Source organism: Catharus ustulatus, chromosome 21 (genome assembly GCF_009819885.2).
Source record: "Catharus ustulatus isolate bCatUst1 chromosome 21, bCatUst1.pri.v2, whole genome shotgun sequence".
NCBI classification, from domain to species: domain Eukaryota; kingdom Metazoa; phylum Chordata; class Aves; order Passeriformes; family Turdidae; genus Catharus; species Catharus ustulatus.
In genome coordinates this window covers 536740-561780 of record NC_046241.1, presented here as the reverse complement: position 1 = coordinate 561780, position 25041 = coordinate 536740, and the positions used below count along the sequence as shown (strand labels likewise).

The window sequence follows — 25041 nt, the reverse complement described above, 5'->3', positions numbered from 1 at the left end:
TTATATTGTGAAGGCTCAGCCTTGCAGATGACCCCTGGGATCCCTCCCTTGGCTGGAGCCTTCAGGATGGCTCCTCATGGCTGGCTGGGGAGATGAACAGTCAAACAAACTGCATAAGCATTTTTATGCTTCATGTGCTGTGGTCTGAGTTCCCTGAATTCCCCCATCCAAGCTCTGTTCTGCCATGCCCGAGCTGGAGACACTGAGGAGCTGAGGTGTCCTGTGTGTCCCAGGGTGCATTCCTTGGGCACAGGTGATGCCAGTGGGGACAATGAGGTGTTCATTTCTAGTTTGCTGTATGATGGAACATCCTCCCTTTCCTAAGATGGCTCAGCAGGGATTTTGTCTTTTCAGAAAACCATGACTGAGGAGAATTGGGCAGACCACATTCAGGTGAGTGTGGATTTCCCTCTCCCTGCTTTTGCAGGGTTGTTTGCTTGGAGGTTATTTTAAGATGTTTTAGCATATCTAGCTCTGGATGTTGTAGTCCTGCTATCACAGTTCTGCACTTTCTCAACACATTGGAAGCAAAATTGTAAATGCAGGGAAGGGCAAGGCAGAACACTTGTATTTTAATTCCTTTTATGTTTTTGAAAATGCTTTTGTTTGGTTGGAGCCAAACTAGAATGTTTGAATGGTGATTTCAGGGATGCCCAGGGTGGGACTGTTGGGGTGTCTGTGCAAGGCCAGGGGTTGGACTCAGTAATCCTTGTGGGTCACTTCCAGCTCAGAATATTCCATGGCTCTGTGATTCTATGATCTGGATAAGATGATCAAGTACACTCTTTTACTTTCCTGCACTTACTTGTAATTGAACACTACAAGTATTTACATTGATTGATGACAAGGAAGGGGGAAAAGAGGCAGTTCCTCAGCAGCTAGCAAGGTGTGTGGGAAACTGGGATAAATGTTAGATTCCCTGTGCATGCTCTGACCATTTTCAACAGGTGACTAATGTGACCTCTCTGTCTTGTGCTGCAGGACACAAGTAATTTTAACAGCACAAGGAGAAGGGAGCAGGGTGGATTTTTCTTGGGTATAAACAAGAGAGTTCAGGAAATCATGGTTTGGCTTGATCCTATAATAATTACAAATGTGACAATGAAACAGCACAAAATTCCATGGTGATTAACCAGTAGTGGTTATTTATGTGTCCATGATTTCCCTATGGAACTGCAGCCCCATTGTGAGTGTCTGCTCCTGTTCTGTGACTCATCTGCAGCCATTAGGGATTTCTGAAAATCCATCTGAAGGTGCAGCATGGGCTCTGAATGGTAACAGGCCAGGCTGATGATCTCGGGGATCTGAGGGCTCAGGCACTGTTTGGATACACCAGCAAAGAACTGTTGGGTTCTTCCATCCAGCTCAAGGGGCTGGACACTATGATCCTTGTGGGTCTCTTCCACTTAGGAGATTCCATTACTCCATGATTCCCACCAGCATGTACTTTGGTGTGTGTGGGGAAGGGGTCTCTGTTGATGATGGAGTGTGGGATAAAGCTCCTGAGTCTCCCTCTCTGGAGACAGGAGGCTCAGGATATCTCTGGGAAGTGCATATGTGCTGCCCGGTAAGCCCTGAGAGCACAGACCTGCATACTGCACTGGGGCAGAGGGTTGTCTTGCTTTCCAAAGGATTCCAAACTCTGTATTTCCTGCTTGTTGCCAACTGGTGTATTTTTCACAGCTGTGTAATTATCAGCCGAGTGGTGCTGAAACTTGCCTGTTATCAGCCTGAGTCAATGCTATCAGAGATCCCTGTCTCTGGCATCACTTGAAAGTGATGGGAATCTGTACCTGTGCATCTGCAGGAAGCTGAAATAACAACCTCTGCAGGCTGGTGGCTGCTGCTGGCAGGGAAAGGAGGGAATAAAGGAAGGATCTTTAAGGAAGTTTTGGTTTTCATTGCAAAAACTAACATTGTCCAGGACTTTATTGGTTTTGAAAGGTTGGGCTTTACTGGAGGGAATGGCTCAAAGTTCACTCAGAGCTTCATAGAATCACAGACTGGTTTGAGGTGGGAAGGACCTTAAAGCTCATCCAGTTCCACCCACTGCTATGGGCAGGGATACCTTCTACTGTCCCAGAGTGCTCCAAGCCCCATCCAGCCTGGCCTTGCACAGTTCCAGGGACCCAGGGGCAGCCACAGCTTCTCTGGGCAACAGCTTCACAAAAGGTTAGAGCTTCACCTGTGACCTGACACGTTTGATCAAAAAAATTCCATAGTCTCCTTGTGGAGCTGAGGAGCAATGGCATTTGTATTGTGTGTCCCATCCCTGTGTTCAGCTGAGGCTCACATAAAGTCTGGATCTCCCAAACTCTGCCTGGTCAGGCATTATTAAGGACAGGAGAAAGAGGATGACATACAATGTGACCTGGAGGAATAGGAACCAAAACTCCCAAAATACTCCACAATGGCAAACTCTCAGTCAGAATTACTGGATCATTTTTGGATACCTTTTTCAATTGGAAGTTTAAAGAGGGTGGAAGTCTTCATGGGATTATTTTCAGTTTCAGATTTTTTAAATTCTTTGCTGCAGCCATAAAAAAAGACATAAATTATATTGATATGACTAGCTCTCGTGATTATATAGATTAAGATATCAGGAATTATAGAAATACCAGGAACTCTGCTGAAGGTGGGACTGTCCTTGCTTGGAGCTTGCCATTGCTGGCCAGTGACGTTTTGGGACTGGGATTTTCTTTTGTTCACCCTGGGCAGTGCAAGTACAGATTTTTCCTGTTCCTGCTCTGAATGAATCCCAGGTGTGATCCTGACTGCTCCTATAAACAGCAGAAACTCAGGAGTTAATTGTGGGGCCAATAAAACCTGTTTCCACCCCAGTAGCAAACCGGTTTTGCCCCCTCTGCCTGCCAATGCCCAGTGGCTGCAGCAGTGTCCAGGCAGGGATGGCAGAGGAGGCTGGAGGAGGAGGAGAGGGATCCAAACCTCTTCATACCCCTAAGCAGGCTGCCCTCATCCCCACTGGCTGCTGCAGGCCTGGTCAGCCCTTGCAGCACTTTCTCCAAGAGGAGATGCCTGGAGGGCAGAGGGAGGGGAAGAGAAGAGACTCTGTGCTCAGTGCCAGCTGTTTGCTCTTCATTCCCTTCCTAAGGGATCCTGGGCTGCTGGAACACAGGGAGTGCCAGCAAGAGGAAAAGGTGTGGAGGATATTGATGGTATGTAGACAGGGGAAAAGAGGCAGGGCATGAGGCTCCTGTCTGCTTTCTATGTGCCCTTGTGCTGCTGTTTTTGCATGCTTTGTGTTTGTCCTGGCCCCAGCAGCTGCACAAAGAAGATCAAGTTGGGCAGAGCAAGCCCAGCACAGCTGGTCTGTGGCTCTGCTCAGATGTGTTCAGGGTGGTCCTGCCAGCAACTGCAGGCCAGCAGCAAGAGGGGCTGTGGAGGCCAGATGTTCCCCTGGACATTCTGTAGGACAAAATCACTAAAAAGCATGGAAAGAGTTTCTCCATGGAAGGACTTTTTCCATGCCAGGCTTTCAAAAAGTAAACACACATGGACCTGTGATAGCAGTGAGAAGCAGGGGAGTGACTCTGGTGGCAGATGTCACCTCTGGCAGGGTTTAGGTGTCAGACTGTGTCTGAGACACTTGTAGGAGGTTGGCAGCATGACAAGGGCCCTGCTGAAGGACACTTCTGTCTCGGGGGCAGCTGGAGCACCAGGACATCTTAAATAGCACCAGACATGTGCATTTTGTTGACTTGAAATGTCCCAGTTTGACAGAGGACTTGGGTGTAGGATGGTTGTGCTGCCCTGCTCTCAGTGCTGTTTTCTCACCATTGTTTTGGGGGTCTTGTAGCTAGGCCCTTCTACACTCAGCTGGGCTGATCAGTGCCAGATCAATTTAAAATGTTATCTCAAACATACCAAGAAGTTACACCAAGAAATCTCTGTGTGTTTGTTTGGCCTTTCCTGCAATGAAACTCCTTCTCCTGTGGAGCAGAACTGGGTGACACTGCCCAGCACTGCAGCTCTTGCTGGGGACAGTGACTGGAAGCAGCACTGGGCAGGGTTCAAACCCGTTGGTTTATTTGGATTTGTCAGTGTAACCACTGTCCAGGACAGGGAATGGGTAGAAATGGTATTTTCACTTTTACTGACCTTAAGCCAAGGGACTTTTTGCTGCTACATCCCAAATTGTTCTGTGCTAGTGTTTGCACAGGGAACTAAATTTCTCAAAATTTAACATCTGAAACCTTTCCAAATCTGGCGCTCAAAAAAGCGCTGCTGTTTTGAAAGATGTTACTTGTTCTGTGGGTGCTCCTGGGGAGCAGGGGCCTCTTGTTCAGGATGAGAGTAAACAGCCTCAAGATGCACCAGAGAATGTCTAGATAGATATTGGAAAAAAAACTTTCATGGAAAGTTTTGTAAAACTTTGTAAAGCATGTAAAGCACTGGAATGGACTGCCCAGGGCAGTGATGGGGTTACCATCCCTGGAAATATTCAAAAAATGTGTGGATGTGGCAACTGGGGACGTGCCTTAGTGATGAATGTGGTTGGTATTGGGTTGATGTTTGAACTTGATCATCTCAGAGGGCTTTTTCTACCTTAATCATTGAACAGTCTCTGATTCTGCATTGGTTGGGGCCACTCTGACCTTGGTGTGTGGTTTGAGAGGAGGGCGCAGGGATGGACCTCCCAGAAAGTGCCTTCATTTTCCTCAGGCCCCTGACCTGCAGCTCCTTTGTTTCTTCTGGGCCTGTGAGGATGCAGAGATGGGCCCTGGGGGCAGCTGTTTCCCTTTTTCTGCACAGGGAGAGCCTGCAGCTGATCTCTGTCCTCCTCCAGCTGGGACCGTGAGATAGCTTATTTATTTTAAAATTTCTGACCATGAAAATCAAGCACTGTGCCAGCTCCCTCTCTGGGTGAGTAGGGGTCAGATGCTGGCAATTCCTAGGACATGCAGAACTCCAGTACCACAACAGTTCAAGGGTTGTTATGCTGCTTTGCTGCTTACAGACAATATTCAGAAATCTGCCCTTCTTTCTGTGCAATACATTGGAAAAACATTGACAATTCCTGGTATTTAATATGTGAAAATTACCTTACACTGCAGCAAGGAGTTGATGCAATCTTATTTATTTGCCCAATTAATTTCTAAATGGCAGTGGCTGATGCCAAGATTCTTTCTGCACAGAGCCATTTTGACACAGCTACCTCTGGAATAAAATGTAAAAGCTGTTATACTCAAGGAGGGAATTTTTAAAGGGATTTTAAAGAGCAGAATGCCATTATTTTTTCAAAGGCTTTTTGTGTCCAGAACACCTGGCCAAGACTCCTGCTCTGGGGAGTCTTGAATAAGGACAAGGAGTCAAAAATGTCACTTTGCAAATACGCACATCCACTGTTCTTCCCTGGAACCCTTAAATTTAGAGAAAACTTTCAATTGTTTTGAGTACAGCAACTTCTCCGCAATGTGAGGAACTGAATAACCATAGATCATGAAGCAGTGTGTGCTGTGCAGATGGGAATGATGCTCTGGAAGTGATGAATAAGTGACATGTCTCTCAGTATAAGGCTGCAATACAAAATCATCTTTCCCTCTGGTTGGAGTGAAGCGTGTTTCAGGGATGGGATGGATTGTATCACTCGAACATCAAACCCAGACTGGCTCTTTTCCTTGAAGGTGGAAACCCAAACAAGTTTAACCAGCTGTGTGGAGTCCCCTGTCAGTACTTGTGGACTTCTTTAGCAGGAAATTAAACCACTGGATGATTGTTTTGTTCCTTCTGGCCTTAGAAGTCTCAGGGAATAAATGAAATTAATGTTCATGGTCCCACCAGTGGTGCTGCACGTGGGTGCTTGTGCAGAGGTGCTGAGCCCCTGGAGCCCAGCAGCTCCCAGTATGGGAGTGTGTGTGAATATGCAGGAGCTGCTCCTGGTCTGGTTTTGCCTGCAGTCTGCCAGTTCAACCATCCTCAAAAGAATTGCATTTATCTTTCCACAGCTTTAAGCAGCTCCCTACCAGCTGCCATTGCAGAAAAGAGGTTTGATTTTTCTTTCCCTTTTCCCCTTTACAGAACAGCTGGTATTTATACCTGGACTAGTGACACGTTTAAGGTCTGCTGTCTCTCTTAGGCAGTCAGGATTGGGAGAATTGCTTTGTTTCAGGTCAGAACTGGCAGCCTTTCTTCCCCCAGTGTCTATTTGTAGGTCCCATTTCTCCTTCTATTCCTCTCCCTGCATTTTGTCCCCTGTTCAGGGACTGGCAGAAGCTCAGTGGAGATGGCAGTGCTTTGACGCTCATTCTGCTTTTTCCCTTTGGCATTTTCTTTGGATTCACTATTCTTGTTGGAGGTTTCTGGGGAGAGCACACAACCACATCAAGGTTTAAAGGGAATATGAAACATGGACAAACTGAAGTTTGTAGTAGGAGGAAAAGTGGGAGGCAAAGTATTGATCTCCTTCCATTTTCCATTCAGTTCAGCTTGTCAGTGGGGTCATATATTGATTGGAAGCTGAAATAATACCAGTTACTGGAAAGCAAAAGGATGACTGATGAGGATGTTGCAGAGAACAGGCATGTCTGTAACCAGGAACAGCATTCTGTAATTCCAGGAGCTGGACTTGATGATCCCTGTGGTTCCTGTCCAGCTCAGGATAATCTGATTCCATGACTGTGATTCGGTTCTTCAACTGCGTTCTGCTCTCTGAGAGAGCAGGCAAATGTGCACCTATACTAATGAGGTTTGCACTGCAGGGCTAAAAGAAATGGGAACTTTGCATTGAACAAACCCCCAGCTGCTGTGGGAGAAGCACATGGGAAAAGCCAAACATGCAGCATGTTCCGTGCCTCCCCAGCTAAGAGGAGTCTGTCAAAGGATGACGTGTACAGTTAAATGTAAATACTTCTGACTGCTTCCTGCATGGTTTAGGCTGTGTTAGTTCTCTGTAGGACCCAGAGAGCTGGTGTGCCAACTGTAATTGTAATCATTTTATTTATAACAAATCTAGACATTGCTAGATAAATAAATTGTGGCTAAGCACAAAGATGCTAATGAATTCTGGTGTAATACTACAGTATGTACAAGGAAGTCAGGACAAACTGCCATCATTTGCTGTCCAATTTACCAAATTGTCCAAAATAATTCTAAAGGTCAGCCACAAATTTCTCTGGGGTGATGTAAGATGTGTTTGTTCAATAACTTTAGACAATCAGCCCCCATTTACTGAAGTATGGATCTATGGGGCCAAGCTGGGGATTGACAGAGCTGGGTGTCTAATTCTGCTTCAGGGAGGGATTGGCAAAGGATTCTTTGAAAGCTCAGGACCTCAGTCTTAAAGTTGATGGCCAAATAGCCTTAATGTGCAAATGAATTAAGTACTGGAGAGTGAAGAGAGGAAACTGGAGAGAACACGCTGGGGAGGAAAAATCTCCTTTAAATTGTTTTGGTGTGTTAGAGATGCATTCTGACCTTAGCCTCCTGCCACCAGCCAGGGCCAGCATGCTGCTAGGCACTCTAATTACATTTCTGTCACTAGCAGGCATTCACTCAGCAGCACAGCTTCATCAGAAGGAGATTTGGTATGGTATAAAGAAGAGCTAATTGGCTTATGGCTGTAGGTTGAGAGGTCAGGGTTAGATTAAGGAGTTAAGAGCATCAGTGAACTGTTCAACTCCACTGGGGTGTGCTGGGGGAGGTTTAGTTCTGCCAAGTGGGAAAAGCATCCTAGGAGTAAGAAACTATACAGAAATGATGATCATGCAAAACCTTATAGGAATGTGTGGAACATACCAGGTCCTTAAAATCAACATCAAGAGTGGTGTCCAGGATACCTGACAGTGACTGCAAACTGCAGCAAGTACAGGGTAAAAGTCACAAAATCCCAGACTGGTTTTGAGCAGGAAGGGACTTGAAAAATCATCTTGTTCCAATCCCCTTGCCATGGGCAGGGACATCTTCCACTATCCCAGGGTGCTCCAAGCCCCAGTGTCCAACCTGGCCTTGGACACTTCCAGGGATCCAGGGGCAGCCACAGCTGCTCTGGGCACCCTATGCCAGGGCCTCACCTCACTCACAGGGAAGAACTTTTCCCTAATACCTAAGAAAAACCTCCCTTCAGTCAGTTTAAAACTGTTACCCCCTCACCCGGCCACTGCCTCTGTATAAAGTCATTCTGTCTTTTCTATAAACTCCCTCCAGGTACCAGAGAGCCTCAACAAGGTCTCCCCAGAGCCTTCTCTTCTCCCAGCTGAACCACCCCAACCCCTGTTTGTATCCCACAGAGTAAAAATGAGAGGCTCACTTCAAACAGGCAAATCCTCCTGTTCCCTTTGCTCCAGGGCCAAGGGAACCCTAGTCAAGAGCCCTGACACTGACCTGTGCAGCCAAGTAGGGAAAGGAGGGAAGATGGGACATGGAGCTTGCTTGCTTCCCAGGGTAGCACAGGAGGAGAGGATGGATTCACTGATAAAAACCAAAGCAAACAACAGGGCTCTGCACGTACTCTGTTTGCAGGTGGGAGCCAGTTCTTAGCTACAGCTCCATGGCAGGAGCCCCACGATGCCCTCACCCCGTGGGAGCTGCTGTGAGCTGGGGCTGTGCAGGTGTGGGGGCTCTGTTTGCCCAGTGTCACTATGTTTTCAGCCTTCACACACAGACCCTCTCTGGCCTTCTTACCCAGCCAGCAGTAAAACGATCCAGCCATTCAATAATCATCCCAGATTATTTAAACCCTCTGTAATTGATCAGCCTCTGACTGAGTGCTCACTGATAGATATTGGCTTCTAAGCCCTGTGCAAATCAGCTGCCTTGCACACAAAGAATCAGGCTGCTGGCAATTGATAGTTTGGCTGTATTATACTTTTAGGCAAGATTAGTTCTCCATTCCTTGCCAAGAAGAGAACCACATAAACAGAGGATTGTTTAGAAACAAAAAAAGTTCCTCTTGATGGAGAAGTCATGTAAATGGGAAGAAACAGGAAACTAATCTTCCCTTGTTCGCTCTGAAAGAATGCATATCTCTGAGGAATGTTGTAATTATGGATTTAGGAAATCAGTCCAATTTGCCAGGGTGTAAATTTCAGAGTTCATTCAGTCAACCCTCTCAAGCATTTCTCCTTCAGAACAAAAACCACCGGGAGCTGAAGTGTACCAAAAGAGATTCAAGGAGAGAAAAATTGACTGCCAAGCTTTGTTTTTGGGAAAGATCTTGCACAGATACTGATTATTGCTTTGGCTCTGAGCCAGGGAGGTTTGGGCATGGCAAAACAGAAATCAGTGGTAACCCATGTTTGTCCCATGGGCATCTCTTTTCCATACACTAATGATGGGAAGACTTTGTGCTCCTGAGCAAGTATTTCCATTGTCAGGATTTTTGCTTATTTACTTGGAAGGCTTTCCTAAATAAAAAAGAGGAGACTTTTTTCTGTAAATGGAGTCTATGGATTCTCGTGATGTACGTGACGGGGTATGGGAGCACATAGGAGTTATTGGTGGTGCACACTGGTTTAGCTCATTAGGGTTAATGCCAGGGCTCCAAACCAACCAAGAAGGCATGGGAGTGACCTTGGCTCATGCATATCCTGACAAGCAGATGAGGTGTCACCCTGTGAATTCAGGTCCCAGAAGAAGCACAGAGGCAGTGGTTTCACTCCTTCACACACCTGCAGCTCTGTGCTGACATGGAGCTGCAGGGTCCTGTCCCTGTCCCCACAGTGGGCCCAGCTCAGGCAGCACATGGAATTCCTCATTCTGTGGAATTCCTGCAGGCAGATCCTGTAGCACAAGTTGATGTCACACACTGCTGCTAAGCTGGAATTTGGAATGCTCAGATTGCGTAGGCACCCTTCAGGCAGCCCCAGAGCTCAGCAGGGAGCTGTGCAATCTTCCCTACTCCAGGATACAAACCAGAGCAGAGTTCTGGGATGGTGATTTCTGTAGAACATTTATGGAAGTGCCTGGATTGTAAAAACCTTCTGAGGCTGGAAAGCCCAGAGAAACAATGTTTAGTCACAGAAGGCACAGGCTCACTGAGACTCAGCAGCAGTGCAGGTCACCCAGTACACGATGGGAGCCTCCACTTCCTTAAACTGGAAAGCAGGATTTGCCATTGGCCCTGTGACACTTCATTCGTGTGTGTGTGACATGATGACAAAAGGCAGGGAGATAAATGCTACTTCAAAATACACTGGGAAGATAAGGGTTGCCAGTTTGTCTTCAATGCACTGTGTCATTTGGCTTAGACAAAGCATCTACTGTGATAAGTAACACACTACTCTTCTCTGAAAGAGTTTGGCCATTTTCCTCATCCTCATTCATCTTCAATCTTGCCAAGTGCTGGAGTGCTCCCAGAAAATACCTCCAGCCTGCCATCATGGGACTGAGGTGTAAGAAATCTGGAAGCATATAAAAAATCTGTGGCTTATGTATTCAGACCAAGTCCTTGGTCCTTTGCTGATCCCTGGGATGAGCAATAGCTCTGGGGCCAGGGTTAGGTAGGAATTCAGAAGGTGCCTCTGCAATGGTTGTGAGGAAGGGGTTTTGGGAGGAAGCACAGACCCTCAGGATAGACTTCTCACAGAAAAAAAAAGAAATGATATTTGAAAAAGCAGGCAGGGTAAAGTTACCTTAGTCTATTTGCTATGTAATTGTACTTTTGGGGGTTTATGGATGTCATTCAGTTACTTTTCTCTTCAAACAAAACTTATTTTAATGGGATTAGTCAGACACTACAGCTCGTTGCAGAGCTACACCTGTGCCATTCCCTGACCAGCTAAGTGGAGGGGAGAACAAGTACTGCAGGTGGGTTGTGATTTTGTCTATCAGCATACCTGGAGTTGTGGGATGTAATTGAGGAAAATTAGTTCATTGTGAGTTAAAATAAGAAGTTATGATCTGGGAAAGTCCCCACAGTGTCTGGCTATGCTGACATTGCTGAACAAGATCAGGAATTGATCAGTGGCCCCAAAGACAAGTAGCACTGCTGATTGGTACCAGCACAGCCCCAGGCTGCCTTCCTCTGGGGATCTGTCTGAAGACTGCAGTGACAGGACCAATGGGACAAGATCCCTTCACTGAAACCTTCTGTGCAGCAGCAGAGGCCAATTGGGCAGTAAGAGCTGATTTTTTAGGACAGCACTGTCAGTCAGTGGGGAGTGGGATCCAGTGTCAGGATGAGCTCTGCTTTCTCACAGATGTACCACGGTGTCCTCTTTATCACGAAGCTCATCCTGAAGTGTTTTGGGGGTTCTTTGGGCACATGGGAGCAGTGTCCCTGTTAAGCACTGCATCTTCCCTCTTAAACCTGTTAAATATCTGTTGGGGAGTTTCTGGTTGAATATCAGGGAAAGGTTCTTCCCCCAGAAGGTGCTGAGCACTGCCCACGCTCCCCAGGGAATGGGCACGGCCCCGAGGCTGCCAGAGCTCCAGGAGCGTTTGGACAGCGCTGCCAGGGATGGACAGGCTGGGATTGTTGGGGGGTCTGTGCAGGGCCAGGACTTGGACTCTCTGGTTCTTGTGGGTCTCCCCCAGCTCAGGACATTCCATGGTTCTCCATTTCTCTTTGGGTTTGTGCTTTGTCCAGCCAAGAAACATTGTGCTATCCACTCACTACTGAAGCTACTGAAGTGAAATCTGGGAATGATTATGCCACATTCACTTCAGTGAAACATCCTGTTTGGAGCCTTTCATCTCTGTGGAGGGCAGTGTCCGTGCCCTGTGCCGTGGAGCTGCTGCCAACAGCAGGTTCATCTATTCCGTGGCTCTTTGAGGTGTGTGGAGGCCCATGGAGGATGTCCAACAATGTGCTGAAAGAAATGTCTCAACCTCTTGCTCAGTGTTTTTTGAAAATACTCTATCTGCAGATCTGCCTCTAAAAGCTATGTAGGTTCTTTCCCTCTGCTCTGTACCTGCTCACATCTGTGGCAGCCGGAGCTGATTTTGGAGACATGATGACTTCATCTGTTGAAAATGAATTACTTCCCTCAGGGGCTGCCTGACAAAAATTTGGAAGGAATCCCAGTGCAGGAAGTGTATTTGGATCTCTGTGTAGTATTGTTGAGCATGATCAGGACTATCCTGTATTCTGGGTAAATGAGATCTTGGGTGTTCTTCACCCGGGAGGTGCCTGGGACTTGAAAGCAGGAGTTGCTGCAAGAAGCCACCCGTCTGTGTGGAGAGGAGCCTGGGGAATGCAGGGCACTGCTAATCACACAATCAGAGCCTCATTTCAGTTTGAAATTAGCTCTTCTCCGAGAGCTCATCTCTGCCCTCCTGCTCAGAGCAGGGCCAGCTTTGTGGGACAAAGTGATGCCATGCCCTGCCTGGTTCCACTGCCCCTCTGGGCCTGTTGCAGTACTTAGTCTCTCTCACTGTCCCCTTTTTTTACTTTTTGGCCTTGCTGGAATTTCTGGGAGGATCTGACTCCATCTTGTTTGTGGTTCCCCCTGATAAAACTGAAGAGGGGATTATATTCCCCTACACCCAGCCAGGCCTTCCCTATGTTGAACAAGCCCTGCTCCCTCAGCCTCAACATGTGCTCCAACCCAGTGACCATCTCCTGGAATCCCAGCATGGTTTGGGTTGGAAGGGACCTCTAAAGCCCCTATGGGGGTGAGCTTTACCAGAGAAGCTGTGTGGTGTGACTCTTCTGGTTGCCACTTGGCCGTGGTTGTGTGAGGCACACAGGAACATGGAGCACATGCATCCTGTCACACAATATTGTTCAGCTACTCACCACAAACCAGCAGCTTCCTCCAGGTTTCCCAGAACAATCAGCTCCCTGTGAGAAGCCCCAGTACAGAGGCAAGTTGACTTTAAGAGTTGCTTTTGCCTTGATCCCTGCCAGTGATAGCCTAAGTTAGACTCCTCTGAATTGCCTTTTGGAAGAGTCATTGGGGGGCCGGGAAGCTGAGTCTCCTGATTCACAAAGCAGGAGAGAGGTAGTGTGAACATGCCCCAGGGAGCCGCGGTGCCGAAGCTTTGTGAAGGAGGATCAAGCCCACTTCCCCGGCATTGATGTGGTAATGGGCTCCCGAGCTCTGGAGTGTGGCTCTGGCAGTGACGCACTGATCGCTATCTGAGAGCCGGGCTGCTGGGCTCTCAATGGAGCCTCTTTTGTTCTTCTCCAGTTCATAAATTAGTGCATCAGTGCCCAGCGCCTGTGAGTGAGAGAGCATTGCAAGTGATGAGAAAGCAGGCTGTTCTCAGGCTGTTCTCAGGCTGTTCTAAGGGTGTTCTCAGGGTGTTCTCAGGGTGTTCTCAGGATGTTCTCAGGATGTTCTCAGAGTATTCTCAGGCTGTTCTCAGGGTATTCTCAGGGTGTTCTCAGGCTTTTCTCAGGGTGTTCTCCGGCTGTTCTCAGGGTATTCTCAGACTGTTCTCAGGCTGTTCTCAGGGTATTCTCAGGGTATTCTCAGGCTTTTCTCAGGGTGTTCTCCGGCTGTTCTCAGGGTATTCTCAGACTGTTCTCAGGCTGTTCTCAGGGTATTCTCAGGGTGTTTTCAGGCTGCTCTCAGGCTGTTCTAAGGGTGTTCTCAGGCTGTTCTCAGGGTATTCTCAGAGTGTTCTCAGGGTATTCCCAGGCTGTTCTCAGGCTGTTCTCAGAGTATTCTCAGGGTGTTCTCAGGCTGTTCTCAGGCTGTTCTAAGGGTGTTCCCAGTCTGTTCTCTTGCTGTTCTCCAGGTGTACTTAGGCTGTTCTCAGTGTGTTCTAAGGGTGTTCTCTGGCTCTGGCTGTGGGTGGTGGCCATGGCCGAGTGAATGCTCCCTTCACAGGAAGCCTTGCTCAGGACAGAGTGGAGGCAAAGTTGGCCTCTTTTATCCAAGGGAGAGGATTTCCCCCCTTCACCCTACCCTTGTGAGATCCCACCTGGAGCACGGTGTCCAGCTCTGGGGTCCCTCAGCACCACAAAGGCTTTGACCTGTTGGAGAGTCCAGGGAAGGCCATAGAGATGGTCTAGAGCCCCTCTGCTCTGAAGCCAGGCTGGTAGAGTCGGGGATGTCCAGCCCGAAGCAGAGAAACTCCAGGGGTACCTTATTGTGACCTGTTGAGACTTGGAAGGGTTTTTATGGAAAGAGAGAGAGGGACTTTACATGAGCAGACAGTGACAGGACAAGGAGAAATGGCCTTAAGCTGAAGGAGGGCAGGGTCAGATTACACATTAGGGAGAAAGCCATCCCTATGAGGGTGGGCAGGCCCTGGCACAGGGTGCCCAGAGCAGCTGTGGCTGCCCCTGGATCCCTGGCAATGTCCAAGGCCAGACTGGACACTGGGGCTTGGAGCACCCTGAGACAGTGGAGTGTCCCTGCCATGGCAGGGGTGGCACTGGATGGGCTTTAATATACCTTCCAACCCAAACCAGTCTGGGATTGCAGGGTCTCTCTAGGCTCTCCAGAAGGCAGGATCCCCCTCCCCTTAGGGAACTGGCTGTGGCCCTGGTCTAAGCTGACTCTGAGAGTCCCAGCTCTACCCTTATGCTTCAAGGAGTTCTCTTCAATAACATCTGATGCTGACACTGCAGCATCTCCCCATGCAGCACAAATGATGGAAACTTTGAAGCAGAAACCTCCAGCACAAATACAATAAAGTTGCAGTGACACTATCACAGTGGCATGTTCAGGGAATGTTAAAGCACGGATGTCTATACCTGCCACAACACAGGGAATTCAGCAGTGCTGTCAGTGGCCTCCATGTCTGACAGGGGTTTGTCCTTTTCAAGTTTGGGTTTCTTTTTCCCCTTTTAAAATTGCTGACTCTAAAATATTCTCCTTGACATTTTCTCTACACTAGCAGGAGGGTTTTTTGTTGATTCTGGAAGCACTTGAAAACAGGGGAAATTGGCCAAGACATTCAAAAGTTAAATTAAAATCTGACTCTGCAAATAGCCAGTGTTAGTGGTGTGAATAACGTCCCTCTTTGGGAAAAGATGCTGAGGCAAAGGGCAGAATTGGCTGGGACTGAAATGTAGCTTAACATATACAGATAAAATTGATCTAGGGTTCAATAGAGTGATTTCCAAGGGAGATATTGGATATTTGGTTTCAAAATTATTGGTACCAGTGGAGAAATGGTTGATGGGTTAAGGTCAGGACATTGCTGAGCTTGCCCTGCATAGTTGGTGTGAGTTTTGTGAAGCTTTGGCGGTGAGAACAGGATTTACGGGTAGGAAATCTGCAGCCGTCACTGTGGAAAGCTTTAATCACGGGTTATTGTTGGTGTCAGGGGTTTCTGTGTGCTCATATGAATTAAAGAATGTGTGATATGTCTAGAATTCCATGAGGGATGTAAACAAGCCTCATGCTCGCTAGAATCTTCTGCTTGGAGATGTCGCTGATGTTGCTCAGAGCACCCGTGGCAGTTTCCTCTTGAGAAGTGTTCATTTACTGACAACAAAGCACATGAAATGTGCTGGTGAATTTTGCCTGGCAAAACACCGTTCTCTACATCTGTGCCCACATCTTCTGGAGCCAAAGTTTCCACATTCTTGCCTCTTGCAGAGCTGTTGCGGTGGAAGCCTTTCCCCTTTTAGAGAATGTTGGGTTTTTTTCTTTTTTTCAGTAAAAAGACAAACAAAGCTATTTTCTGTTTCAGAATGCAAGATGGGATATCTCTTGAGAGATTAACCTTCTTTACAGACTTGTTTTTTGTGGTTGAAAGAAGAAATCTGTTATCACTAAAATAATATAAAAAAATCTGCACCTCATTATTTCCAGAAATAAAGCTGCCACAATGAGATTTATTAAGAATTGACTCAGGGTGAACTGAACAGAGCTCCAAGACCAAAGAGTTTGTGTTTAAGTAAAAAGGCAGGGAGACAATAGGATGGACACAGGGGGAGCAAGAAAAGGGAATTGCTCTGCAGTGTTAGTAAGAAAGTATGTTCTTTTTGGGAAGGACTCTGAGAAGTGGCTTGGCAGATGTGCGGGAGGATTTAACTCAGCCCCTCTTCACGTGTTCAGTGCAGTCACAGAAGGCAGAGAGGGGAGACAGGCACAAAGGTCAGGACTGGCATGGCCAGGGGAAATGTAGAGGGCAAGAAGCACGAGCAGGAGAATTGTCCTGCCCTTTTCCTGCCCTGCCCCTTCCCTCGTGTACCTGAGCCGCTAGCGAGCTGCTGGACCCCTGTGTGCCCCCAGCGCCTTGGGAACAGCAGTAAAACTCTTCCTCCACATATCCACGAGAAGAGTTGTGGTTTGGCATTTGGCAGTCTCCGGGGTGCAGACAGAGTGCTGAGGCAGCAGTTTTTCTGAGCAGGCTGCTGCCACCTGGGGTGCCAGATCCCTCCGAGCTGTTCTGAGCCTCTGCCCCCTCCTGCACCTCTGGGCGGGGTCATAATTTTTTTCTCCTTGGCTTTCTGTTTTCCTTCCTTTTTACCTTGGGGCTGTCAACAGATTTGTTTCCTGATCTCTGCGTCTGCTTTGAAGACAAATTCTCACCTTTTAGTTACTGAAGGAATGTGAGGAATGAGGCCCCATGGCCACAGCCTCCCACCCAGGTGGGAGCTGTTCCTACACGCTGGGCAGAGGGAGCACGGTGCTGGGCAGAGGGAGAACGGTGGGGATGGACTTCCAGGGCAGATCTGAGCATTTCACTCCTCTGAAATTCTCGTTTGTAGTGCCAGTCCTAGAGCTACAGGTCCTGGGCCGCCATATAGGGTTTCAGTTTGTTTTAGCGGTTTTCTTGACAATATTAACTTCAAGGGCAGATCCATGAGTAAGTCAGAGTGGAGAAGTTGCTGCATGGCTGTGGGGCTCCGAGGTGTTTGTCTGGGGAGGAGAGGAGCTGGTGTAACTCTCAGTGTCACTGTGTTTGTATTTCCTCTTACACCTGTGCCTCTCAGAGGCAGACAAGGTAGAAGAGCTCTGGTGCATCCAACTGTCACCCTCGGGACTGTCACTGCCCCTTTCAAGTGGCTGGTCACCCCTGCCAGGGTGGGCACTGTGCCATGCTCTGGCCAGAGCTGGGGTTTGGGTCTAAAGCACAGGCAGGATGAGTTTGTGCTGGTGCCGCTGACCTCTGCAGTGGGCCAAGGCATTCCGTTCCTCCAGGAAACAGCTGGAGTGGGGGATGTCCTAAAGTGCTGTCCCTTTTCGCAGATGTGAACACAGGGAGTGACACAGTGACACCTGAGAGTGTGTTTGTCCCAAAGCAATGATCCAGTTCACACCTTCACAGGGGCTCTGAACAGACACAGAGGGAAGAACTCCTTTATGCAACCTTTGTTCACCCCAGCTGGATGTGGGACTTGCACAGCACATTTCATCCAGCTGAATTACAATGCAGGATGGCCCTGCTGCCAGCCTCAGCTCCACCACAGCTGTGCCTGGCACTGGGGGGGTCCCAGAGCCCCTGTCTCACAGCACGCAGGGCAGGGGGCTGGAGGCTGATGTCAGCCTTTCCCTGGCTCTGAACACCACTCAGGAATGCTTTGCTGATGTGCGCTCCCTGCCACCTATGGACGACTGGCAATCCCAACAATCCGACCAAATACTTCCAAGGATGGAGGAGAGCCCACATCACCATCTGCCCTAGAGAGACAGGGAATGTCTATCCTAAGCCGTCCCAAGATGCTCCAGGGTCTGGAGCCCCTCTGCTCTGAAGACAGACTGGGAGAGCTGGGGGTGCTCAGCCTCGAGAAGGTTCCAAGGAACATTTCAGTACATAAAGGGGGTCAATAAAAAAGATGAAGACAGGGTTTTTAGCAGGGCCTGTTGCAACAGAACAACAGCTGATGGTTTTGAACTAAAACAGGAGATTCAGACTAGATATAAGGAATAAGGCCTTTACAATGAGGGTGCCTCCTGGGAGGGGGAGAAACGCCCACAATGGAAGTTGCACTGACAGTCTGCCTTCCCCCCCTGACCTTGCAGAGCACAGTTGGGGAGAACCGCTGGCTCCAAGGGCAGCTGGTGCAGTCACTGCTCCGTCACTGCGATGCGTGCGGGGCGGCGCGGTGGGCGCAGCGCTACCAGGTGCCCCCTGAGATGCTGCCTCAAGCCGTGGCTGAGGAGCTGCAGAAGCTGCACATCCAAGACAGGTAAATCCACTGTTTGGTGCCTTTTCCACGTAGATTGTTTGTCATACAAACACTGTATATTTGCTTAAAATCGTCTGCCATGATGCATCCTTGGGAACAGAAGTTTACAAAGGCTTCCTCCATGTACTTGGATCCTGTTGTGGCCCTGCACACACTGCATTTGTTTGTCCTAAGCCTGGAAATGTCTCTGAAAGGGGCATTTTAATGCCTGAGTACACAGAAGCTCTGTGAGATGGCTTCATGCTGCTGGGGTTTCTTACACCTCCTCTGCCAGATCAGCAGTGCAAATATTCCTCTGTTTTACTGAGGTGATTGCAGATCTGTCAAAGTTTTACTAATTTTTTTTTATGCTGATGATTTTGGGAAGGTCCCACAGTTGGTCTTGAACAGTTCATGTTCAGGGATCCTGGTTTTGTGGATCTGCTCTTTCTCCTCGTACAAATCTGCACTTGTTCAAGCACTGTGTCACCTCAGGAAATACAACACAGATGTAAACATCCTCAAAACACTTTCTCCAGAGGGTCCATGGCTTTTCTTGACCACAGAAAACTCTTGTCTGTCTTGGACATGCTCCTGCTTCTCTCCAAAGCACTGCTGGAGCTGCCCTCCTCATCCTCCTCCTGAAGCCACAGCAGCCTCTAGCTGGGAGCCAGGAGGTTTCTCCATGAGGGATAAGCCCACAAAACACAAAGGGGTGATTACAGGTGTGTGGCTGAGCCACAGACCGTGCATCCAGAGATAAAACCCATCACTACATCTCTGTGCTGTGGGAACCTGTGCTGTGGAGGGAAGGCAGGTGGGGGTGTGCTCTGCCCTGTGTGAGGAGCTGGGACAGATGAATAAACCCCTTTGTACTGCAGTTTACTCATCCAGTCATTATACCTGCTGTGGTAGCTGCTATAAAATCAGCAGAGCCATGGAACCCCATAAAACAGTCTGGCTGCCCTGTCTATTGAGTAACACAGCCACAGGTTCCCAGAGGGAGTTCACACTGCACACAACAAGGTGGCACCAGCATATAAATGACATCATCTGTCTCTGGTCACACCACATGGGGCTCCTGAGCTTTACAGGAGAGAATATTCCTGGAGACCTGAGGCTGCACGCCTTCATTAAATATTTCACACAAACATTGACTTCCCATGCACACAAACCCATGAGAAAGAGTGTTTGTGCAGGAAGAGCTGCTCTGCTGCAAATTTGGGCACACAACCTCCCAAACATAAGGTTACTAATAGTTTCCCAAATAATGAACCATTTCAAGTCTGTATGGGAAAGAGACTATCCGGAAATGTGTGATCTGTCCAAGGGAGCTGGATCTTTTTGATTAGTTTATTTTCTCTGAAAAAGAGCTGAGTGTCATGGGGAAAGAGAGGGTTGGGATGAAACAAGGAGAATAAAACTTAGCCCTCTTGCTCCAATCCAAGATTTCCTCCTGGCTTTGCACAGCTTCAAACTGTTACATCTGATTCTGTGCAGGGTAGAAGAAGTCACAAAAGCAGACAATTACGAGGCCAGTAAGAAGAAGGACTATTACCAGATTCCTATTTCACGGGAAAATATTCACTTTCTGCAGACATGGGAGGAGACGCTGCAGTGCTGGGAGAAGGTGCTGCAGGTGAGTGTTACCTGGGATTGGCCTGGCAGGGTCAAGGAGCTGGAACTCCATGTCAGGCTGAGACACAGAGCTGGATGTGGCCACTGCCATCCACTGCCTACCTCCCCAAGCCAAGAATAGCTGCTGCTTTTTAGGCTGCTCTGGTTTGGGGAATGTGTTGGGAGTTGTGCGAGGGAAGGTTCCCGCGGGTGATGCAGGTGCTGAGAAAGTTCTCTGCGTCTGTGGCACAGACACAAAGAACTGCAGGTGCTGGCAAGGAAATGCTCATGTCCTGGACAGATTCTCCAGGCTCCTCTTAAGCACAGGGAGGCTCTGGGAGCAGAAAGTGTCTGTGTTGCAGCCTGGGCAAGTCGTTGGTGTGGACATGGAGTGGAAGCCTTCCTTTGGCATGGTGGGGAAGCCCCGTGTCGCCCTCCTGCAACTTGCACTGAAGGATGAGGTATTCCTGTTGGACCTGCCACAGCTCCTCAAGCAAGCTGAGGCTGAGGGAGAGAAGGAGAAGCTTTCCCGTTTCATCCAGATGCTCTATTCAGACACAGCCATCACTAAACTAGGTAACACCCCTCTCTCCTCCCCACCTTGGGGTTTCACACAGCCTGTATTGTCATCTTTGTCATTCCTAGGTCCTCTTCGTGTTGTCATTCCCTAAATGCACTTGCCATAGAACTAGTTTTTGTGGTCCTGAGTGTTCAGACACTGCCAGGCCAGGAAGCAGTGACTAGTGTAACTGGGAATGATAGAAATGCATGATTCTGTATTTGTATCTATATTCTGAGAATCACAGAATATCCACAGCTGGAAGGGACCCAGCGGGATCATCCAGTCCAACCCCTATCCCAGCCCAGACCCCCCAACAATCCCAGCCTGTCCATCCCTGGCAGCGCTGTCCAAACGCTCCTGGAGCTCTGGCAGCCTCGGGGCCGTGCCCATTCCCTGGGGAGCCTGGGCAGTGCCAGCACCCTCTGGGGGAAGAACCTTTCCCTGAGCTCCAGCATGACTCTCCCCTGACACAGGTCCATGCCATTATATCTCCCCATTTCAGATCCAAGATCCCTGATTTGACTTGCACTCTCAGACTTGGGATTGTCCTAGCTCTGTACTAATCCTCAACTGACACCCAACCTTCAGTGGTTCTGGTAATTCTGGTGGGCAGAGCTGTCTGGGTGTGCTGTCCCTGTCCCAGACCTGCTGTGCTGAACACCAGAGACTTCTAAATTACCATACATGGTTTCGGGAGGCTTTTATCAGGAGCTGCTAAACCTAGCTTTCAAGGGCAAATTCAAAAATACCTTTCCCAGATTTTACATAAATTCATCCTAAACTCAGCATTTTTCATCCACCTATCTTCTCCCTTTATCTGCAGGAGTGTCTCTTTGGAACAGAATGACAGGAGCTAGTCTTATTCCACTGTTTGAACAGTCTTCCCACCAATGCTTTATAAATAGGTTTTCAGCATTTTTACTCTGAACCAGAAGAAGCTGCAGTGCATTAACCATAATTTGAGTTTTCTTACCTGTGTGATTTGAGCTATTTTTCTCTCCAGGTTATGGGATGTCTGGAGACCTCAGCAGCCTTGCAGCCACATGTTCTCCTCTGAAAGACATGGAGAAGCAAATGCAAGGTGTGGTGGATCTTCTTGCAGTGGACAAACAAGTAAGGATAAACACATGGAGATGTGGGAAATGGTGTCTTTTGCATGTGATGATGGATAACTGTCCTGAATCCACAGCACTGTCTGTTTGCATCCTGGATTGGCAGGGAGATGGCTTCATGAGTAAAGAGACCATTTCCTCCAGAGGGTTTGAGGTGTTGGGATTTTGTAAAGGAAGACAGAAGAATTTTGTTTTCATCAACTAAAAAGTTAAAGCTTATGATACTGACAGCTTTTTCATAGCCTTTATAAAAGCTGTGAAAAGCTCTTGGAGACCCAGCTCCATTCAGCCAGGACAAGGTTTCTGAGCACAAGTTGTACTTAGGAAGAGGAAGTTCTTGTAGAAATTCTGCTACTCCAAGGCCATGCATTATTGAAGCAGATATGATGGAGTTAATGATTTGCACAGAACCCTGATGTTCCTAGGAGGGCTGGAGTTCCTGGTGGGTCCACCACAGGAATTTCTGGTCAGCTGAAGCACAGCTGTCCCTGGGTTTGCATGCAGGAGTTTTCAACAGTCTGTGAAAATGTTCAGCACAACCATTTTAATGGGTAAAGTGTACAGAGTGTGTTTGAGGCCGTGGGTTGAGGTGAAGCAGATCTTTGGGATTGATAGCTTAACTTGGGAAGTGCTGCAGGGGCTAACATAGCTGCCAACAGCCCACAGTTTAAGCTGAGAAATGGCAGCTGCAGGGAGGACTGCTGCCCAGGCTGCCGTAGGAATGCTTTTTCCCACCAGGACTAGGAGGAGAAAGGTGCTGAACTGCCACTGCTGGTCCTTTACTGAGTGCATGCCCAGCAGCTGCCAGCATTGGTGAGCACCCTGCAGAGCCCCAAGGAGCTTCATCCCAGTCCTGCTGCTCTGGTGCAGGGCTGTACAAGAATGCCCTGTTTTCCCTTCCTTGGCTATGGAAGAGATTTCTCTCCAGCAAGTGTGTTTGTTAAACAAATAACCTGACGCCATGTTTATCTCGTGCCATCCCAGCCCTTGTCTGAGGGCTGGAGTTCAATATGCCAGGCACGAGATGGATGTGATAGGGCTGTGCCTGGCCCCACCAGCTGGAGCAGGAGGTGGTTTGGGAGCTGCTTCATAACCAGGTGGTTTCTATCTTTTTGTTTCCATCAGCTGCAGTGGGGGAAGGACAGCCGGAAGGTCGATGGACTGTCCCCGGAGCACAGCCACGAAGAGAGAGGGGTCAGGCAGTCGGAGAAGGGACTCAGCCTCCTGGTGCAGCATGTGCTGGGGAAGCCTCTGGATAAAACAGAGCAGCTCTCAAACTGGGAGAAGCGGCCACTCCGGGAGGAGCAGATCCTCTATGCAGGTCTGGCCCTGGCTGGGTGCTGCAGGTGCCCAGGGCAGGCTGTGTTTGGCTTCTCTGTCCCCAGGAAAGTCATTAAGTAGCAGAGGAAGAAAATGGCTTTGCAGATTAGTTCCTGTTCAGAGGAGCCAGCACATGTTTTGTTTGTCCTTTTGAGGACATGACTTTAATGGCTGAAGTTTAAACTGTCCAGTGATTCATTATTTCCCTTATGAAGGAATTCCTGCGCTTTGCAGATTTTGTGTGATGAAACATCACCTCAGTGGAAACTCCTCTCAGTAACTGAAAGGAGGAAAGTCCACTTCCTTCTGCCTCATTTCACAGCCTTCCTGGGAAATAAATGCTGTGTTCATTTGTCACAGTGAGGTGCTTGTTAGAGCTGGGTTTGAAATGGGCAGATGTGGTGTCAGAAACTGCAGCACAGACTCAGGGCTGTTGGAGGGACCCACAGAGTTTATTGCTGATTACCCCAGAGTCAGAAGTCTGGGTCTGAATCTTTTCCTGGTGCATCAAAGGACAGTCTGCTGATGCAAACCAGCCCTTTGTTAAATTCGACTATCCTTGAAGCTGACACAGTTCCCACAAAAATCACTGGGACTTGTCAGACTGGCTCGGAGAGTTCTCCTGTTGCCATTGCAGGGAGCAGCAGCACACGGCAGTGAGTGTGGGCAGGTGATTGCAAACAGCTCGGGCAGTACCTGCTCAGATATTGCATCTCCTGGGGAAATTCCCTTCCTGTCAAGAGGGGTGATAAGGAGCTGTGGGCAGGCTCAGGGACAATGGTGAGGAACAGGGGCTGGCTGCAGCTACCTGGTGGTGGTTGGAAGAGACACACTGCAGTTTGCATTGGGTTATTGGGTTAGAGTGGAGATGGCAGACCCTCTCTTTAGGCACTTCTGCCTTGACCCCCTGTGACTGTGGGTTCATCTGTGATGCTCAGTGAGTCAGTCCTGAAGCTGAGGGTATGACCTGAGGGAGTTGCCACTTCACGGTTGTTCACAGTGACTTTTACAAAGGAGGGGGCTCTTCCTTGCCTCGGGAAAGCCTTTGGTTTACTTTTGAATGAGCTTCATATGAGCTGAGGCTCACATTCTCTTCCGTGCAGCCTCAGATGCCTACTGCTTGCTGGAGATCTACGAGAGGCTCTGCAAGGACCCCGAGAGCTTTGGTCTGGGTTCAGACCTGACAGACAGTCTGGTGGGAAAACCAAGCAAAAAACCCAGGGCAAAGAAGCAGCTGAATAAACAAGAAGCACCATCACCTTCTGGACAGGTTTGTAAACATCTTCAAAGAGCTGCTTGTTGCTCAGGACCTCTGCAAATCATACACTGCAGCTCTCAGTCACACCATTCACTGTGCACAGCTGTTATCAGGACTCTTGCAGCAAACATCCTCTTCAGCCCTCCCTCCTAGGATGTTGTACTCTCTCCTTGGCCTTCCTGGGTCCAGCTTTCCCTGCACTATGAGGTTCGCTTGTCTTTGCACAGTGTGAGTGCAGATTGGTTTGCTAAGCTCAGTAAGCCTTGCTTGTGGAAATGCTCCTTCCACATTTTTGGTCTGGATTCTGTGGCCAAGGTTTCAAAACTCTTACTTCCTTACTTTTGCTTTTTACTGAGTTTCCACACCTTGCTTTCACACTGGGAATATCTCCTTTATTGTGTCTGGAGTAGAAGTCTGCAAAGTTAAAAGCAAATGATCCATCAAAAATGCCTTTCTGCTGAAGGCTTGTCTCTACCTCCCTGCCCACCACCACATTCCATGAGAGGCCTCTCCCAGGAGTTTGTTCTGTGGCAGAGCCTTAGAACTCCACCAGAGCTATGCGACTGATTAAGTATCTTGGAATGTGACTGGTGCCTCTCAGTAATAAAGTTTTACATTTAAAATGGAACCATTCAATGGTTTGTGCACCTTTGGAAACCTTGGCACAATCTCATTTTGTTTTTGCCTGAGAAGACTCACCATGTGTATCTGTGCATTCTGAGGAGCCCCAAGTGTGTGTGTAGAGCTCCAGAAGTCAGTGCCCCTTTCCGTGCCTGGGCTGAGATGCTGCTGACTGTGTCCACCTGTGTGTAAATGTGCAGCATCCCTTGGCCTTCAGCAAGCAGGAGAACATGGAGCTTCTCCCTGAGCACTGTGTTCATGGGAAGGCTGTGTGGTACAACAGAGCTGGGTTGCTGCTGCAGAGGAGGGAAAAGTGAGCACTTGAGGCTTCAACCACCTGGGAAACCCACAGGTCATCTTTGTATTCTGTACAGTCAGATTCATCAGCTGAGAGGCAGTTGGTAAAACCTGGACTGGGACACCAAAAAAAGCAGACTTCTCCTGACTGCATCCTGCAGGACTCCAAGCTGTCTTTCCCACTGTTTCCTGGTCCACTATCTGAAGTGGGGGTAATGACTCTATTCTCTTTTATAGGCTTTTTGCTCTCTGCTGGCATGAAGCATGAGAAAAAAGC

At 48.5% G+C, this 25041-nt stretch overlaps 1 protein-coding gene across 6 annotated transcripts in view; it reads left to right on the top strand.

Annotated features, from left to right (window-relative positions):
• The window catches only part of EXD3 (exonuclease 3'-5' domain containing 3), a 256655-nt gene that overhangs the window by 101076 nt on the left and 130538 nt on the right, over positions 1-25041 (top strand). For 5 of the 6 annotated variants that reach the window (XM_033077471.1, XM_033077472.1, XM_033077470.1 and 2 more), the window contains 8 exons: positions 355-393; positions 17832-17998; positions 19478-19616; positions 19957-20170; positions 21160-21269; positions 22394-22589; positions 23692-23858; positions 24842-24976. In XM_033077471.1, the coding sequence (XP_032933362.1) occupies positions 355-393; positions 17832-17998; positions 19478-19616; positions 19957-20170; positions 21160-21269; positions 22394-22589; positions 23692-23858; positions 24842-24976 (1167 nt within the window). The remainder of the gene's footprint in view (positions 1-354; positions 394-17831; positions 17999-19477; positions 19617-19956; positions 20171-21159; positions 21270-22393; positions 22590-23691; positions 23859-24841; positions 24977-25041) is intronic. The other variant, XM_033077473.1, reaches the window with a different exon arrangement.